At 44.3% G+C, this 20450-nt stretch overlaps 1 protein-coding gene and 1 long non-coding RNA gene across 4 annotated transcripts in view; one reads left to right on the top strand and one right to left on the bottom strand.

The window, feature by feature from the left end:
- Positions 1 to 4507, bottom strand: part of LOC133406184 (uncharacterized) — a 16909-nt gene extending 12402 nt beyond the window's left edge. For both annotated transcript variants that reach the window (XR_009769035.1, XR_009769036.1), the window contains exon 1: positions 4277 to 4507. This is a non-coding gene — a long non-coding RNA (uncharacterized LOC133406184). The remainder of the gene's footprint in view (positions 1 to 4276) is intronic.
- On the top strand, positions 3776 to 20450 carry b3galt2 (UDP-Gal:betaGlcNAc beta 1,3-galactosyltransferase, polypeptide 2). 2 transcript variants are annotated; one of them, XM_061683587.1, is made up of 2 exons: positions 3776 to 4378; positions 18238 to 20450. In XM_061683587.1, exon 2 carries the CDS (start codon positions 18551 to 18553, stop codon positions 19865 to 19867), a length of 1317 nt encoding a protein of 438 aa, XP_061539571.1. In that variant the 5' UTR covers positions 3776 to 4378; positions 18238 to 18550; the 3' UTR covers positions 19868 to 20450. The 2 variants fall into 2 exon arrangements, with proteins under 2 accessions (XP_061539571.1, XP_061539570.1); XM_061683586.1 differs by having other exon boundaries at positions 3776 to 4399.

The following is a 20450-nucleotide window of genomic DNA, read 5'->3' as shown; positions in this document are numbered from 1 at the left end:
AAAAACAGGAACTTTGGCTAAAAATACTTTTGATAATTTTTTTAGTATTGTCAGTCCATACATGTTCTACAACTTGTCCTCATTAGGGTCACAGGAGTTTGTCAGCTGACCTCGTGCAACAGGTGCAGTACAACTGGTCGCAAGCCAGTCACAGGGCACAGATAAACAACCATTCACACTCACACCTCACTAAAGACCAATTTGGAGTCTTCGACGCATGCGGGAGGAAACCAGACTACTGGAAGAAAATTCCAGTAGTCCATTCTCAATACCGCTTATCTTGTTCAGGGTCACGGGGTGCTGGAGACTATCCCACGGTTCCTGCACCGAAGTCAGGTGAATTGTACCACCACACCACCAGTGAAGGAGCTGATATTATTTTATTCATTCATTTTTACCTCTCCTAAGATGGTTATGGTTTCAGAAATATACTGTATTTATTTTTGTTATTAACATTTCATAATGTGATTCAAGAAAAATCTACCGAACACAATAGTGTAAAATATGATAGGAGACTAGTTCCCTTTCTTGAACGTGTTGAATTACATTAGCATAAAAGTCAAATTGTAAACTTAGAGATATCTGTGGTTTGCTCCAACTATCCAGAATAATGACCATTGAATCAGAAGCTGTCGGTTCAACTTTTATAGTTCAGATACACTTAATCAGTTAATTGCTCTTTAGGTAATACTGTGATACTCTATTATAATAACCTCCCATAAGCAGAGTGTTTGAAGCCTAACTGTGTCTGTAAGAAATCTTTTGATAGGTTGAAAGTGCATGTATATGATGCAGCCCCTATTTGCAGTGCCCGTGTGTTTTAGTTTTGACCACATGTATCTCCTATCTGAAGTTTTGGATGCAGTATAATTTATGGTTAATTATATTAGTCGTGTCATGAATGAGTCTATTTGCCTCTCTCATATGTTTTTTTGTCAGAATGCCGTAATTTACTCTTCTTTCGTACATAAAATATTCCCTGAAAAATAAAAGGATAGTAAGATGTCTTATGCACTGCAAGACAGACTTGACCCTGACTTTGGTTAGCAGGGGGCCTGAGTATGAGTGAAGGATAAGACATTCACAGTGACATGCCTTCCTGTTCTTCTGGCTCTGCCACAGGATATTGTGGTCTGCCTTTTTAAGAGAAGCAATAACAGCTCATGTTTCATCTGTGACTAAATGCATTAAAAGGCATCGCTAAAATGATAACTAATGTATCTCCTCTTGCCCCTCTAAGCTGTCTCGAGTGCATTAGCCTGAGAAAAATTAATCAGTAATTAGTCAATTATCAAATGATTGAAGTCACGATGAGAATTAGTAGCAATGTCAGTTGATTTCTTATTTTCTTATAAACTCCCAATATGGACAATTGACCATGATTGAAAGCATAGGAATAAAAACATTATTCAAACGTGAACGGATTTGTTGTGGTCGGCGAAATGTGCCGAAAAGCGAACCCTGAAAAAACACACGTTTGTTTGTTTGCTTTCGGCTGTACACCAATCAAACAAAGCTGTGTTTAACTCAGGGTGCACGCAACAAACGGAACAATAATACCACATAAAATGAAAAACAAGACAAAAGGTTGACGCGACTGTGGAACAAAGACAATAAATATTGACAGAAACAGGCTGGAGTGGAGAAGCGAAGGAGTGTAAAACACTGAAGAACTTACTTCCATGCAACGATACGGCCGAACAAACGGTAAGTACGCTCGCGAGGAGTTGGCGGAGGCGCACACGTGCCAAGCAAACGCCGCCGAAACAACGATGCCAACCAACGAGTACTGATCCAACGCCTTCCTGCATTTTCAATTGATCTGAAATACTTGTTGTTGATAATGATAATAAGAAGCCAGCAACGGACACCACGCCGACTACAATTACACAAACACAGAAACGTGACAGGATTTATTAGTTGCTCTATCAATGACTGGAGTATGAATCCAGAGCTTTTGGTTACTATGGCTATTTTCATATTATAGCCACCTCTTAGAAGAGTTCGGGGAAACAAATAATATGGCTCAGCAATATGACCACCATTTTCACAATTTCCAACTTGTCGGACCCCAAAGCAGATGCAGAGTGTTGGGTGAATACAGAATACTGTATAAAAAGTCTTTATTTCCCATAGCAAAGTAACATATAAGCAGTTCTCGAGGCTACTGATGAGTAGAAAAAAACAACAACTGAAAGGAGTCATTACACAAGGCGTTCAATTTGAACGAAGGAACAAAAAAACAAAACAAAAAAAGACCAGGGAACCAAAAACAACAAGAAGGAACAAACAAACTGAAAACTTTGGTTCAAGGCAAAGGGCAAACAAAAGCACAAGGATAAAAGGAGATGACGAGCGAAACGCGTGGCTGTTATTTTGTAAGTAACGGTAATAAGAATGAAGCGGTTCATTTATTTTTGCAAGTAAGCACGGTACGGCATGTGTAATTACTCATTGCACATAAGATGTGCTCCCAAAATTGGGGTCATCGAAAATACAGCAGAAGCAGCAAGATATTCCCCAAGCAACCAACAATTAATGATAAAAATGTCTCTTTCGATACACATTTCTTTGCATGGGAGACCAGGTGTGAAAAGGTGAGGAAGTCACCTTTGTAATAGATGCCACATGATATTAATATACGAGGAATACTCCCTCTAACCTGGGAGCTACAGGAAATCAATCACTAACCAGAAATTACTTTCTTCTGACAAATGTGCTCTCATTGGCCAGGCCTCCCAAAGTATTACCTGTCCAAAGATACATTTCCTATTAGTAGTTATGTAGTCATGCGTACTCCGATGATACCTTGCAATATTCTCAGTCCTGCAAAAGACCCAAACAGTCACCGACGACTCACATGAGCCAAGAGAGGCTTTGTGAACGTTATTTCCTGCGAGAGACATGAATCTCTAGAGCTGCAAGAATGTAAATATAACCAATGCACAGCAACGGCCAGGTATGGTTTCATCATTGTGTGAAGTTCCTTGTTAGCAGCATTTCATACTAATCACAGCAAAGGATGAGCATACATTGTTTATTTATCCTTTTTTTTTTTTTAAATTGTGCAGTTGTCTCAGCGGTGTTCAACAAAGAGCACAGCGGCTGTTAATCCGGCTGTTAACAGACAACAACTGGCCACCATGCTTTCACAAGAGTTAAATCCCCTTTTTCAATCCACAGAGAGGGGAGCCTGCATGGTGACTGGTTTGGGATGAGGTTGAAGGGGCAGGAAATATGCTGCATTCACTTAAACCGGGAAAAGTGGAAGGCGTAATTGCCAGTTGAAAATACGTATTCATGTTCTCGGGAAAATAATCAATTACCCACGATCAGAATGGAAAAGAGGTCGCCATAATAAGTCATACAATGGTGCTAGATTCACGGGGGCTGAAAATAAGAATGTGCAGATTTGTCATGAAGGTAATAAGAACAATGATAGTATTTACAATATTTGGTGAATGGTTAAACGGGCAAAAACCGATTCTGAAATAATTCATTCGGGTACATATCAATGGAGTCCTGAAAAAGCAAGTGAAATCAAATAGTATTCGCCATGAATACATAGAGAGATGATGCACAGTACACATATGAAACATAAGATGACAAATGGCGGTAGCGTCAATGTATGTAGAAATGGGTCCAATTTTCCAAGTGCAACGACTCGACCATCGTGACTCGAACGTCAACATTAAAGAGCTGTTTGTTTTCCCCACACTCGCTGAACACAGCACGACCATCGCTCTAGGTCACGTGAGACGCTGAGCTAAAAATGCCGTGACGTGCGAGAGTTCCGTCAGTGGAGCGGTGTCTGCCATCCAGCCTACCCGGGCCAGCGGCTGCTTTACCCGCCGAGAAATACCGACTGCGGTCGGTCCGAGGCAGACGAGCGAGGATGCGGACGATGAAAGAAGAAGAAGAAGAAGACAGCACGGGCGGTAGGGAGAACATATTGTTTTCCCACAGATACAGAGAAGCGTGATAAGACACTTAGGGTTCTATTGTTCGAGGAAATTGTTTTTCCCTCCACCCGCGCCGCCGCGTCTCTCTTTGTGTGTGTTTCAAAATGACCCGAAGCAACTTGGACAAGAGCAGGAAGCAACCGCGAGGAGAGCCGCTCGTTTAGTGGAAGCTGCGGTGTACGCCGGAGACCCGGAGAGGGAGGAGTGGCAGCAAGAGGAGGGTGGGGGTGGGGAGCTCCGAAAACCCGCAGGGTTGAAGATTCCGTGGAGATGCCCGAGAGCGAGAGGGCGTAACACGACACGCGGGGACTGACCAAAGCGTTGCGGCGATGTGGGCTAAAAGGAGCAGGGTTCGCAGCCAGCCCATTGCAGCCTTGATACAAGCGAGCAGCGTCGACCCCGAGGGAAGAGAGGAGGTACGCCACACTGCACATCTCGTGAGTCCTCCACATCCACACATCCTCATCATTTATTTAGCCGTCCCCACCCACTTCTCTCGACTCTCACACGCAGCCGTCATCCCCGCACAGGCAGCTTTGACTGTCAATCCATTCGCACATCTGCGCATCCCTTCCATCACATCCAGCGTTTATTTCCTGGCGTTCAACCAGGTGATTGGTTGGCTTTTCTTATCATCGTCCCAGCCCATACAACAGTGGCAGTTTACACGGATCCGAGTGCACAAAATGTTTTACTTCCAAGTTATAGGGAGTGGGAAGCAAGTTCTTGGCAGTTCCGTCACATATCACCAAATGTATTCTGTGTTAATTTGCAAATGATCAAGTTAAGGGGAAAAAAAAAAAAAAAAACACTCTTGGCCCTGGAGTTTCTGGATGCTCTCACAGGTATTTGGCAGCGAATCATGCATATGAATTGCTGCCAACAGCGGAGGTAGACCATAATAAAGGAATAAAGGGGGCAGATTATGAAAAATGGACTTCAATTGATTCCATACTTGGGCCTTTCAAATGCCTATCCGCCCATCAACATGAAAATGACAGAACTGTAATTCTTTGTCTGAAAACAGGCAGTTTAGATTTTGGGCTGATTGAGATGTCATAATAGAACTCATTTGCATACACAGGGGGGTTCCTCAGTTTCGGGGCGGTACCGGCACCTATCACAAGAAGGCATGCTGAGTTACTGCTGTCGTTAATTGTTTTTCATTTGAATGTTTTAGATGTGTTGCATGGGAGTGTTTTTCATACAAATATTGACTGTAATGAAGTTAGTATTACATTGTGTTGCATTACATTTATGTATGACATCAATTGGCGCCAGATTGGGGGGGGGGGGGGGGGGGAACAAATGTGTTTTAACATAATAACATTCATAAATCAGTCAACATTTCTTACACTAGGTAATTTTTGGATTCGTGTTTGTTGGTTACTGAGCAAGTTATTATATTTTTGTTCTTATAACTTTAAACATACCACTAAACATAAAGGGGTGGCACATATCAGATAAAGGTCAAGGACATTAATTTGACCTTTTGGAGCTAAGTGGTGCAGTGACACAGCCAAAGCAGTGGAGGGCCCCACTTTGCAATGTACATTGTCACCTCCTAAACTCGGATTTTGGTGTAATAATGTTTTATATGCATCCAGCCATCCATTTTCTGAGCCGCTTCTCCTCACGAGGGTCGCAGGCGTGCTGGAGCCTATCCCAGCTGTCATCGGGCAGGAGGCGGGGTACACCCTGAACTGGTTGCCAGCCAATCGCAGATGTTTTATAATTTTTATTTATTTATTTATTTTTTTAGTCCAGGTGGATTGACAGTTTTAAGATTGTTCGGCCCAATGGATGTCTTGTGTTTTACTGACTTTCAAATGCAAATACAGGTTTTTGTTAATCGTGGGCCAATATTTAATGTGGGCATATTATGAAAAATTTGCTTGTAATAGTTAAGTCCCTGGAATGCTTGCCGACCAAGCATATCTTTATTTCCTGCCTACTTCTGAAAAAGTGTCATTCTGCACTCCACTGTTACGTTAACATTGGGGCCAATTTACACAATAAACGGCCCCACAGTGGCTTCACCCATGACATAACCAGAGTCATTTTTAAGCATAGGCAGCAGTGCAGCCGCTGGACAAAATTTTCTGAAATCTGGAGCATGATCGTGTAGAGACACCAGAATCTAGTAGCCTATATGAATAAAAAGCAGTGTAAATATGAATATAATAAGTCCTAGAAAGTACCATTTTTTTTTTGTGCAAACTGCTGAATTTTGTGTGCTTCCATAAGTGTCACATGGTGAATGTCACAAATTATTAGCATGATATGATTGCACAATATTAGACACAAAAGGTGGGTGTGTGTTATATTGTGTTGCGCGAGCGTACTTCCGAGAATGGCTGGCAGGACGGACCACAGGTACCGCCCCTTCTGGCACGACGATTATAGCTGGCTTTTGCTTCTTAAAGCTGCACAGGATGGGAGATTAGGTTGTTATGAGCGATGGGATCTTGGCAGGCATTTACCCCTTACACATCACTTCCACTTGTTCCAGAGGTTGGCCTCAGACAAACTGGCTCCCCAATCTGTTAACCTTACTTTTATTGGCTGAGGTGCTCCAGACCACACAAGAAAAATGTCTACCGTATTGTCATAGAAGGCCTTCGAAGTCCCATTTCAAGCAAGAGCTACAGTCCATCTGACACTGTGCTACAGTTGGAGCTATAAAGACTAGTTTTATTTTATGGCATTATTACTTGTAACAACTACATGAAAAGCAAACCATAATACAGTGTAAAGAGATGAGAAACACAGTACAGTAACAAAGAACAAAAAATGGAGGATTTCCACAATGTTTAATATAAGAAGACCACCAAATGGTTTTGAAACAAACTCTTGTACAGTCACTTTTTAGTAGCCTACTAAATTGCATACCAGACCAAACTGAACTGCATTGCTCAATGCAAACAAATCCCCCTTCACTCAAAAAGACATAACTAAAGGCACAGTGTAGGCTCTTATCGTCTCTATGTCAGCACAGTGGATGTCTGCCGATGTCGGTAGGTTGACTATTCCTGAGGAAATCCGAGCCAAGCTCCTTTTTCTTTTCAAAGTGTTGATCTGGAGACAGTGCCAATGGCACTGGTCCAAAAATCCTGCATCAATTGTCTGTACTCTCTGGCGTCTTCGCCTGACGTGAAGCCAACAATTGCCGAGCTGTCACCTCGTCCGAATAATTGAGGATACTGTAGCTCATATACTCCCCCTTGAAAACAGAAGGAAAATATGTGTATATTGCCTTATTTTAATGTTCAAGGGCAAACCCTTTTATTTCTTTTGGGAGGGGGTGGGCAACATTTCAATTTACATGCAAGGTTCAAAACGCCAGCCACCTTGATGTCGGAGCAATCCGACTACCATCCAGTCAAATAAGTCATGAGAGAGAAAATGCTGTAAGGAGAAACTGCCAAGGCCACCCCTCGTTTTGACATTATACTCTTCTTGTGCATTGCAGGTGTAATGGCTATCTAAAAGATGTTATTACTTTAAGAGCCTGGTGAGCAAAACCTTAGGAGAGGGTTCCTTGGAAGATTTGTTTTATGACAAGCCGAGTCGGCATTGCCTGAAGGGGAAAAAAAAAAAAAAGTAAATTCTGAAAATCCTTCTCAAGCCATGGCACAACACAAACATAATAAACCAACTCTTCTTTCCAGTATAAGTATATTTCTTTAGAATTACACCTGTTCTTTGTCGTACAATTTTTACTGTTTTGGACAAAACATGCACAATTGCGGGCAAAATCAGCCCTCGTAGCTAAAAACGGAGGTCGTACATTGTCAGTGAAACACAAGCTAAGTCGATGAAGATGTAAACATAAAGCACAGAGAAATGGAGGCAGAACCCTTCTATGCCGGACTCAGAAAGAGGTGTGCTGTGGCTGAACCTAGCGCGAACTGTGTATGTAAACAAATAATTTTGACAAAGAGGATTTGCTGTGTTGAGAGCGTGAAATTCAATCTGTCATAATCCTGATTCGATGTATGTCTAGCTGCACAGTGTGAGCATTCAGAAAATTAATAATCTCTCCATTTCACTGTGTGCAGTGTAGCTTACATGTATTTTATAGGACTGTAAAAGAGCACAGTGTACACACACTTAGGTACAAGGGTGCATCTGGTTCTGTAACATGGGCAACTCTGCCATCGACTGTCAGAAAATAATAGCCTTCCTTGTTGCTCCCTGTTGCTTTGGTTTAGTTAACGTTTTAAAAAATACATATCTTTCAGTAATTCCATGACTAAAGTTGATCGCGCCTTCTTCGGTTACAAAGCACAAAAGACAAAGAATAGCCTATTTCCAATTCCCTCGGAAATATATGGATATCCGACAGACGTGACCAACCTCTTGCTTCGAAATGGAAAATGTGAGCGTGAGAGATAGTGAAATGAGAAAAGTACGTAATTACAAGTTGTCGCTGTTCTAATTTTTCTATGGAAATGCTTTGAAGTATAACAAACTAAAAGTGAAAGATACGGGGCACAACGTTGTTTTACTGATGTGTTGGAGTATTCCAGTTACCTGCATGAGAAGGCTATAACACTGCAGAGCTGACAACCTACTGTGTAAAAATTCCCCCTTTGTGTTAAATTTGTCTGAATTTCCATATTTCCAAACCTTTTTCAAGAACATTACTGTGGGACAGCCATAATCGTAATCGTTAATAAATTATGGCTTCAATATGTCATTTTTATGTTTTTATTACGTCAACCTTGTGATGGCGGATGTCGTTGCAGCCTGAATCACAGAAGCAATATATGAGATTCCGATGTGCCATCATCAAAAATATGTTTGTGTCTGGATTAATTTGCCTTTGACAATGCTTGTCTATCAAAAGTCTTAAGTCCATTAAATCACATTAATCAGATCTCAAACATCAAAATTAAAACTCAGCACTCTATTTTGCAAAGAAACTAATAACATTGCTGATCTATTGAATTGGATAGGTTATGTATGGACAATAGTTTTGGTTTCTATTTGGTGCAATGCACTTCTTGTACATCTTCCCTTGCACGTGATTTATATTAATATGTTTATATTTCCTACATCCGCCATTGCTGCTGAAAAGATGCAACTTTCCCCACTGTGGGACTAATAAAGATTCTTATATTACAAATATTTGTCATTAATAATATACTTTTAACCTGCCCACGTTGTGTGGACGTGTATTTTATGTTTAGTATATCTCTAAACACATTAATTGGCCTGTTGTTTTGTTGTTCAAAGTTTGTTACGCTCCGCGAAAACGCGGTTCCCACCAGATCTATGTAACAAGTGTACTGTATCGCCAAATCACTTAGATTATTATTATTATTGTGTGTGACTGCATGACATACTAGCTTAGCTATTAGCATGGCTTAGCATGGCTTTGACATCGTCTTCGCCTATCCACCCCTCGTCCTCCCTTCGTGACACTTGTGAGAAGCATGGTAAAAGTGTGTAGCTTATTCGCTACCATGATCAGACTTACAATGTGTTAGCACTGGACGCAAAGAGAACTTTCACCTCGTGGGGGCATAATTAAATAGCGTGCACCAAGCAACTGTTCACTATGGATGCTGGATTTGTTATTTTTTTCCCAATATCCAGAACGATCAGTTACGGCCGTAACGAGTCGATGTTCAGTGATTTCCGTAACAAAATATGGACGTTCCGTAAAATTTGGGAGCTCTGAATACTGTATTAGAAACTGTACTCAATGTGATGAGATGGATTTTTACACCACTACAAACTACAATCACTAAATTGGCTTGGTGTGTGTAGAATGAACAGACTTGTATGATCAGAGTGCTTCACGCACATAGGAGTGTCAATATTATTGAACAAAATAATTGCACGTTGCCCTTTTAGTGAGATACTGCAGTTGCAGATATGTTACTGTGACCATAAAATATGTGTTCAACCGAATTTGACGTAAAACATGTCATTACAATATCTTCGTTCTCATCGTGGAGATTTGACATTGATGGAGTTCAGGGTGAGTGTGGAACCTTGCAGAGAACTGTTCCGTCAACGAGTAACACCTAGTTGTCAAGTCTACTTTCTACCACTGTACTAAATTTCATGAATATATAAATACAATTTTACGAAAATTTGGTTTGTGTGCTTGCATTGTTGTACATACGCCACAATCCAGTCTGTTGCCCTTATAGAGGCATTGGTGGACATTTAGGACCAATCAATAACTTTGCTAACTCATGACACACTTTTTGTGTTACGAAGGACACGCACATTAATGAATGAACATTATTTTTAAAAAGTGCATACGCGGGACTTGGATTTGTGAATGAGGTCGGTGTCGGCATCATGGGGGGCATTCGCGCGAAAATCCCCCTCAAATGAGTTACCGGGCTTCCACTGCCCCCGCCCACTGCAGTGTAGCCTTTTCATGCCTATCTTCAAATATATTTTTGAATCTATGTGCAAGTCTATTTCTTTTAGCCACTAACAGTGAGATAGATTATAATCAAAATGGTTGGTGATATACAGTACATATGGTTACGTCACTTCCTGTGAAAGTACTGTAAGTGATACGTGAGCTGACTGCCTTCAAACTTGGCCTAAAATTTGGCACCTCCACGGGTAATGTGCAAAAATTCATTCTCCACTCCGAGACACACGTTTTCAGACCAAAGGACCACATTTCCATAAAATAAAAGACCCAGGTAGCTCTGCTGGTGTTTGAGAGATCTAACCTTAAACTCGCTTCTGTCGTATGAGTAGAAAATACAAGCAAATATTTCTATATACAATAACTAAGATCACTAAATTATGTCTGAATTGTGCTGACTGGACTGACTTGTATTATTTCAACAAAAAAAAAAAAAGAGACCTTTAAGATTATTTAATAAAAGTAACTCTAACATCTTACATGAGTGAATACCCACACATGAAGGAGATGCAATTGTCTTGTGGAAAATATAGTGAATCACAAAGATGACCTCAGTTTTACCAAATTAAGGTCATATCCTCATTGCTATTCTCCAAGCTTTCATTACAGATTTGAGGAGGCAAAAGAGGTTGAGAATTCATGACGCAAGGAAACTAAAATGAAAAATGTTGATTTGCTCGACTCTATTAGTTTCAAAATACAGTATAATACAGTTTAAACAGATGTAGTCATGGGAAAACAGAAATGTGTCAAATGTAGTCATGGGAAAACAGAAATGTGTGGTCCTTGTATGTCACTACTCTTACTCTAGCACTACAGAATCACTGCTTTTGATTTGTTGATTTGTGCTAGTGTGAGTAATTGGATTGCAAAAAAGTGACGGTAATGGAAGTCAAATGAATGAATTTACATAACAGTAGATGTGCAGGAGGGTTTACAATACAATTCACTAGAAAAAAAAAGTAAAAGTGGGTGTCTGATCTTGTCGTGAAAATAGCTTTAAAAAAAACACTCATCTGCTGTGTGTTTGTGTGGGCGGGTGGTTAGATGTGTATTTATGCCTAGATCAGCCATCGGGATTTTAGCCCCGATATTGGGCTGATTAGGTATCGCAGCCGACTTCCCATACTGGGCTGACATATTTTGTCGGGAACAACAAAAATTCTTGTAGTGCGACACAATCCACGACCAACGATTTTTCCCTACGATAGCCCTACGACGCCAAAGTGAAAATTCTAGCAAGTTAGATTTTGGGGGGTTTTGTCCATGAAGTGTGATATATTAGCAACAAACTCTCCAACAGCGCACCTTGACGTCGACCAATAGGATTGCGTATTGTGACCGGCTTATCGCCTCCCGTTCTTGCCGTTGTCAATATACTCGCGCGCCGTTGTCAACCTTTATTGACGCGCACAAGCCAATGTTTACCGAAGCTTTAGAGCAAGGGTGTCAAACAAATTTTTGTCGCAGGCCACATTGTAGTGACGGTTTCCCTCAGAGGGCCGTTATGACTGTGAAACCATAAAAATCTTAAATCACTTCTTTTTTTTTGTCCTGTTCGGCTGTAACAGCCTAACAGCCGAATCACCTCCTCATTACACGCGAAATTTATAAACTAGTTTTGGAATCAGTTTTGGAATCAAACTAGTTTTGGAATTTGAATCAGAAATCAAGGGTAATGGGGTTTTTAACTATTGTTCATATTTGGTAACACAAAAATGCTTGCAATTTCTCAATGTTATTTGTGAAATATGACAATTTGAAATCTTGGTACAGATTTTAAAAAGATTCATGGAAGTTGGCACACATGATTTGCCTTCGCGGGCCACATATAATCATGTGGCGGGCCGGATCTGGCCCTCGGGCCTTGAGTTTGACACCTTGACAGTGTTTGATTTGATAAGATAAAGTCCAGTGATCGTAAAAAACGGCATACGGTGATATCGTGATAAATGTCGTGTAGTGTTGCCACTACCTGCCTGAGAAACGGCAAGATTGGATGGCAGCAGTCTGACATAGTGCTATCGGGAAAGACCAAATTTGTCTTGTAGACTGATGCAGGCATTAGGTCTTGCATGCGTGGCTATTGCATGTTTAGACTTATTAAAAGCTCAATATATTAGATATTCATTTAGGTGGCACGAGAATCTCTCAAGCCCTGGATGTTTACTATATGAGGTGTGATAACCTTTAAAACAAAGCTGTGTCATTATTTGGTCATGTCTTATTGAGTGCGCACAATGGCGATGAACAATTCATCATTTTCCTTGCAAGTTGTCATAATGATTGAGCAAACACAACTTCCCCGGCCAAACACACACACACACACACTGTCAAAACCAACAGACAGACATAAATCCTGAATCTCAAGACAAACCAAACCAAAGCTGCAGAAATAAAAAAAAACAGCTGATGTACTGAATCTTACATTAGCTTGCCTGGCAAGCGGACCTAAGTATCTTTCTTTGTGTTTATAAGAAGACAGTTGTACAGTCGGCTTCTTTTGTTTTTTTGTTCTGGTTGGAACTATTTGTGTTCATTTGTAATTGGTTTTCACAATATTAGAGGACTGCCCAGGTTGTCTGATGATACCAATCTGCGAATCAAATGCAACACCTGTCTGATGACGTGTCACCTGTTCATTAGGCTAAGGGACACCTACAGTCAGTTTTGATTGACAATTAATTGAACAAGCTCACAATTATGGCTCGGTGTGTGTAGCCAGCACCGTAGAGTGCGGTTGTAGCTTTCTATTAAGATGTCCAGTTTGGAATCTGTTCCTTGGGATTGACTTCCATCATTTTCCTTATTTAGCAATACATAAGGGCAAAATGTTAGAAATGGCTCTCATTAGAATGAATATAGTTCTTCCCCAATGCTACTGTAACTTCCATCCATCCATCCATCCATCCATTTTCTACCGCTTATCCGGGTCGGGTCGCGGGGGCAGTAGCTTTAGCAGGGACGCCCAGACTTCCCTCTCACCAGCCACTTCATCCAGCTCTTCCGGAGGGACCCCGAGGCGTTCCCAGGCCAGCCGAAGGACGTAGTCTCTCCAGCGTGTCCTGGGTCGTCCCCGGGGTCTCCTCCCACTGGGACGTGCCCGGAACACCTCACCAGGGAGGCGTCCGGGAGGCATCAGAATCAGATGCCCCAGCCACCTCATCTGGCTCCTCTCAATGCGGAGGAGCAGCGGCTCTACTCTGAGATCCTCCCGGATGATCGAGCTTCTCACCCTATCTCTAAGGGAGAGCCCGGACACCCTGCGGAGGAAACTCATTTCGGCCGCTTGTATCCGGGATCTCGTTCTTTCGGTCACGACCCACAGCTCATGACCATAGGTAAGGGTAGGAACGAAGATCGACCGGTAAATTGAGAGCTTCGCCTTTCGGCTTAGCTCCTTCTTTACCACAACGGACCGATACAAAGTCCGCATCACTGCAGACGCTGCACCGATCCGTCTGTCGATCTCCCGTTCCATTCTTCCCTCACTCGTGAACAAGACCCCAAGATACTTGAACTCCTCCACTTGGGGCAGGATCTCATCCCCGACCTGGAGAGGGCATGCCACCCTTTTCCGACTGAGGACCATGGTCTCAGATTTGGAGGTGCTGATTCTCATCCCAGCCGCTTCACACTCGGCTGCGAACTGCTCCAGTGAGAGTTGGAGCTCACGGTTTGATGAAGCCAACAGAACCACATCATCAGCAAAAAGCAGAGATGCAATACTGAGGCCACCAAACCGGACCCCCTCTACGCCTTGGCTGCGCCTAGAAATTCTGTCCATAAAAGTTATGAACAGAATCGGCGACAAAGGGCAGCCTTGGCGGAGTCCAACCTTCACCGGGAACGAATCCGACTTACTGCCGGATATGCGGACCAAACTCTGACTCCGGTCGTACAGGGACCGAACAGCCCATATCAGGGGGTTCGGTACCCCATACTCCTGAAGCACCCTCCACAGGACTCCCCGAGGGACACGGTCGAACGCCTTCTCCAAGTCCACAAAACACATGTAGACTGGTTGGGCGAACTCCCATGCACCCTTGAGGACCCTGCCGAGGGTGTAGAGCTGGTCCACTGTTCCACGGCCAGGACGAAAACCACACTGCTCCTCCTGAATCTGAGATTCGACGTCCCGACGGACCCTCCTCTCCAGCACCCCTGAATAGACCTTACCAGGGAGGCTGAGCAGTGTGATCCCCCTGTAGTTGGAACACACCCTCCGGTCCCCCTTCTTAAAAAGGGGGACCACCACCCCAGTCTGCCAATCCAGAGGCACTGTCCCCGATGTCCACGCGTGTCAACCAGGACAGCCCCACAACATCCAGAGCCTTTAGGAACTCCGGGCGAATCTCATCCACCCCCGGGGCCCTGCCACCGAGGAGCTTTTTAACTACCTCGGTGACCTCAAACCCAGAGATAGGAGAGCCCGCCTCAGAGAACCTACACTCTGCTTCCTCATGGGAAGGCGTGTCGGTGGAATTGAGGAGGTCTTCGAAGTATTCTCCCCACCGACTCACAACGTCCCGAGTCGAGGTCAGCAGCGCCCCATCCCCACTATACACAGTGTTGGTGGTGCACTGCTTTCCTCTCCTGAGACGTCGGATGGTGGACCAGAATTTCCTCGAAGCCGTCCGGAAGTCTTTCTCCATGGCCTCACCGAACTCCTCCCATACCCGAGTTTTTGCTTCAGCGACCACCAGAGCTGCATTCCGCTTGGCCAGCTGGAACCCATCAGCTGCCTCAGGAGTCCCACAGGCCAAAAAGGCCCAATAGGACTCCTTCTTCAGCTTGACGGCATCCCTCACCGTTGGTGTCCACCAACGGGTTCGGGGATTGCCGCCACGACAGGCACCGACCACCTTACGGCCACAGCTCCGGTCGGCCGCCTCAGCAATGGAGGCGTGGAACATGGTCCACTCGGACTCGATGTCCCCAGCCTCCCCCGGAACATGAGCAAAGTTCTGTCGGAGGTGGGAGTTGAAACTCCTTCTGACAGGGGATTCTGCCAGACGTTCCCAGCAGACCCTCACAATACGTTTGGGCCTGCCACGTCGGACCGGCATCTTCCCCCACCATCGGAGCCAACTCACCACCAGGTGGTGATCAGTTGACAGCTCCGCCCCTCTCTTCACCCGAGTGTCCAAGACATGTGGCCGCAAGTCCGATGACACAACCACAAAGTCGATCATCGAACTGCGACCTAGGGTGTCCTGGTGCCAAGTGCACGTGTGGACACCCTTATGCTTGAACATGGTGTTCGTTATGGACAATCCATGACGAGCACAGAAGTCCAATAACAGAACACCGCTCGGGTTCTGATCGGGGGGGCCGTTCCTCCCAATCACGCCCTTCCAGGTCTCACTGTCATTGCCCACGTGAGCATTGAAGTCCCCCAACAGAACAATGGAATCCCCAGCGGGAGCGCTCTCCAGCACCCCCTCCAAGGACTCCAAAAAGGGTGGGTACTCTGAACTGCTGTTTGGTGCATAGGCACAAACAACAGTCAGGACCCGTCCCCCCACCCGAAGGCGGAGGGAGGCTACCCTCTCGTCCACCGGGGTGAACCCCAACGTACAGGCGCCGAGCCAGGGGGCAATAAGTATACCCACACCTGCTCGGCGCCTCTCACCGTGGGCAACTCCAGAGTGGAAGAGAGTCCAACCCCTCTCGAGAGGACTGGTACCAGAGCCCAAGCTGTGTGTGGAGGCGGGTCCGACTATATCTAGTCGGAACTTCTCGACCTCACACACCAGCTCGGGCTCCTTCCCTGCCAGAGAGGTGACATTCCACGTCCCTAGAGCCAGCTTCTGTAGCCGCGGATCGGATCGCCAAGGTCCCCGCCTTCGGCCACCGCCCAGCTCACACTGCACCCGACCCCTATGGCCCCTCCCACAGGTGGTGAGCCCATGGGAAGAGGGACCCACGTTACCCTTTCGGGCTGTGCCCGGCCGGGCCCCATGGGTGCAGGCCCGACCACCAGGTGCTCGCCTTCGAGCCCCACCACCAGGCAAGGGAAAACGAAGTCCATTGTTTGTCGTCATCATTAGGGGTCTTTGAGCCGTGCTTTGTCTGGTCCCTCACCTAGGACCTGTTTGTCATGGGTGACCCTGCCAGGGGCATAAAGCCCCAGACAACTTAGCTCCTAGGATCACTGGGACACACAAACCCCTCCACCACGACAAGGTGACTGCTCAAGGAGGGGTACTGTAACTTCGATAATTAATATATTTTCTCTTAGTACCTCTGTATCGATCGAAACCAAACATTGTTACCTTAACAAAGACATTTGAGCATTTGATAACAGCTCTTGAGTGGAAATTCAAATTTGATATTTTGATACACAACCATGTGAGTTAATCACCGCAGTCAATTTCTGTCAGTCTCAATGAGACTTCGGCACACGTCGACATTATTTTTGATGCACTCCTCATGACCAAACTGGTCACGTTTAAAGGGTGCCTTCTCCAAACTGCATGTTTCATGTTCTTCTTGATATTTTTAGTAGGCTTTAGAGCAGGACTTATAAAAAGCCATTTGCCATAAAGCTCCAGTTTTGCTCATTTGTCCAGATGAAATTTTCCCAGAAGATTTTGGCTTGTCAACATTCCAATGTCATGTTTTTGTAACCTTTGTCGGTTTACTTTAGCAGACGGGTACCAACAATGTGAGAACATGATTGTCATTATGTTACAAAAGATTTAATCTTTTGATGTCACATGTCAATAGTACTATATATACTGTATGTACAGATGTGCCTATTATATATTCCTGCTCGCGGTTGCAACCTGGGCAGTCTGGATGGTCTCATTGAGACAGGTAGGCAGTGTTGATAATCTTAAGGTGACTGGCACGGGAAGATTGTTATCGCCACAGGCTGGCACTGGCTTTAGCTCCACTGCCTGCCAGACCCTGAAAACTCATTCTGACAGATGCATTTGCTCCCTAGATGTCGCTGCAAACCTGCAATTTAAACTTACACCCAAGGCATTAAGCTGAATAATGACATGCGTGAATGACCATACCATGTGCAGCAAACACATCATATTTATTAAGTCCTTTGAAATTGTACTTTTGTACTGTGATGCCATTTTTAAATTCGGTTATAACTATAATTGTATGCCAAAACATAAATTGAATTACTTTATTTTTTTATTACTCTCTGCTGTATTCTAAAAATACTGTATGTGCTTTTCTGTATCTCCACTACGAGGCAGAATTCTGGCCGCGGCTTTTTCCGCCATACATGCGGATCATTTAATCCACAGCAATTATTTCATTTCTAATAGTCCCAATATCCATCCATCCATCCATCCATTTTCTGTCCCGCTTTTCCTCACTAGGCTCGCAGGCGTGCTGGAGCCTATCCCAGCTATCATCGGGCGAGAGGCGGGGTACACTCTGAACTAGTCGCCAGTCAATCGGAGGGCACATAGAAACAAACAGCCATGCACACTCACATCCCAATATACAGTATTTTGCAATCGTTCTGTTCCTTCTTCTCACTGAGCCACATCCCATGAGTCTTGTTGTGTTCTCCGCCCACGTCCACTCAAAGCTGTTACAACACTGCCATATTGATGGCGCTTCTCTTTTTTAACATGTTCAATTAGATCATCCGAGAGAGCCATTTAGAATTGTAGGCTACACAGAAGCCCACAATATGGGAGTTTTATGGGGATGAAATTAGAATTGCATTAGGGGTGTCAAAGCAAATCACAAAAACAATGAAAAGTGTGGGAAATAAGTAGAATTCTCTCCAGAAGCAGAATTAGACAATTAACATGCAATTTGGTATAAGTGAACATTAAGTGCTCCCAATCTAATGCCAAACTTATGTTTGTTGTTGCTGTGTTTACTTTTCAGACTCGAGGAAGTGACAATTATCATATTCTGAACGAGGCAAGACAGAACATGATGTGCTCATCTAAAGTTCCAAAGAGAAATCTCTAAAGTCTCCAGAAGAAATCATTAGTCATTACTCAGTGCCACCAGGAGAGCATTTAACCTGCGCTACGTGAAATTCCAAAGACTCCAACCGGACATTGTACTGCATCTGTCAGCTCCTAACAACTTTTACTTTTTGCAACCACATGTTTGAGGTGACTGCATGTGACTGCCGCCGCCGCCCATTCTCGAGCAGCAGCTGCAGCAGCCCCCTGCAATCCCGAGGTGCACCATGCAGTGGAGACGGCGTCATTGCTGTCCCATCAAGATGACGTGGACCGCCAAGCGCTCACTATTTCGGACCCATGTGGCAGGCCTCCTGTCACTGGCGCTGCTCTTCACCCTCTTCTCATTTTTCAGTCGGCAGGACTGGCTGCCTGGCCGTACCGGGCCACGGGAAAACCCTCTGGCCTACGCTGTCAGGGGTTTCCGCAATTCCAGAGGGGACGCCAACCAGAGTAGCTACCTTAGGAGCCTTTGGCGGGAGACGGGTTTTGTAGCATCAAAGCCTCTGTTCAATCTTAGTTCTCAGCAGGTAGAAGAGGCAGGAGGAGGACTTGGTGGAGGAGGAGGCGTCCGAATGGCTGTAATGGGACTTGGAGACTCCATGAGTGCCAACAACAGTTTACAGAAGGAGATGGGTGTGGGAGGGAGGCTCAGTGCTCAGCCTTACCGTTACATCCTGAACCAGCCTTTCAAGTGCAGTGACAGCACACCATTCCTCGTCCTACTCATTGCTGCTGAACCAGGCCAGGCTGATGCTCGTAATGCCATCCGGCAAACGTGGGGCAATGACAGCGTAGCAATGGGCCTGGGCTTCGTACGACTCTTCCTGCTCGGCATGGGAAAGAGCTCGGACACCTTCCTTCAGAGCACCATCGAGGAGGAGAGCCGCGTTTACCGTGACATAATCCAGCAAGAATACCAGGACACATATTACAACCTGACGATCAAAACTTTAATGGCCATGAACTGGGTGGCTACATATTGCCCACGCGCCTCTTATGTGATGAAGACAGACAGCGACATGTTTGTCAATACAGAGTATCTCATTCAGAAGCTGCTTAAGCCCGAGCTGCCTCCCAAGCAGAGATACTTCACAGGCTATCTGATGAGAGGCTACGCACCAAACCGAAATAAGGACAGCAAGTGGTACATGCCGCCAGAGCTGTACCCAAGTGAGCGTTACCCGACATTCTGCTCTGGCACAGGGTATGTGTTCTCAGGGGACATGGCAGAACTCATCTACCAGGCCTCACTCAGCATCCGCAGGCTTCACCTTGAGGATGTTTATGTGGGAATATGCCTTGCAAAGTTGCGCATCGACCCAACTCCGCCTCCCAATGAATTTCTCTTCAACCACTGGAGGGTCTCTTACTCCAGCTGTAAGTACAGCCACCTTATCACATCCCATCAGTTCCACCCAAATGAACTTATCAAGTATTGGAATCACTTGCAGAGTAACAAGCACAATGCCTGTATAAACTTGGCAAAGGAAAAGAATGGCAGGTACAGGCACCGAAGGTTCCATGGAGAGCGGCCTCCTTGATAACTTGTATTAAAGAGATGTGTGCATCCTAATCCTGATGCAGGACTTTTTTGACCTCAGCACAACTCATTATACAGTATAGGGAAAGCACATTGTTTTTGGTATTGTGTACAGTCGATGTTTTGAACTTTTTTTTTCTTTTTTTTAGAGCGAAATGTCAACTATTGTATACATGTACTTCTACAAGTATTCTACATCTGTGATATGGAGCATGGGGACTGAAAGCTTGTAGAGTATTCCACACAGATATCCAATTAAAGCTTCAAAAGACACCAATGTGTTTACACAGACAAAGGGAAATGTATTGTATATGTATTTTGTTGAAAGTTATACTACCTAAATATGAATGAAAATATCTTTGGCGTTGACCACTTCGTCTGACATCTTTCTGTGTTTCCGTCAGTGTTTAATTTCCAGTTTCATTATACACCACAAGTTCTAAAGGTTTATCTGCCATATCCTGTATTTTATCTAAAAAATAAATAAACATGAAAGCATAAAGATGACTGATATTTTGTTTCCTTTTAAGCTTTATATTGAGTATAATGAGTAGAATTGACTACACTTAAGTAAATGCGATATG

This window comes from Phycodurus eques, chromosome 8 (assembly GCF_024500275.1).
Source record: "Phycodurus eques isolate BA_2022a chromosome 8, UOR_Pequ_1.1, whole genome shotgun sequence".
NCBI classification, from domain to species: domain Eukaryota; kingdom Metazoa; phylum Chordata; class Actinopteri; order Syngnathiformes; family Syngnathidae; genus Phycodurus; species Phycodurus eques.
The sequence above is the reverse complement of the archived record's forward strand: the minus strand, read 5'-3'. Positions and strand labels throughout refer to the sequence as shown.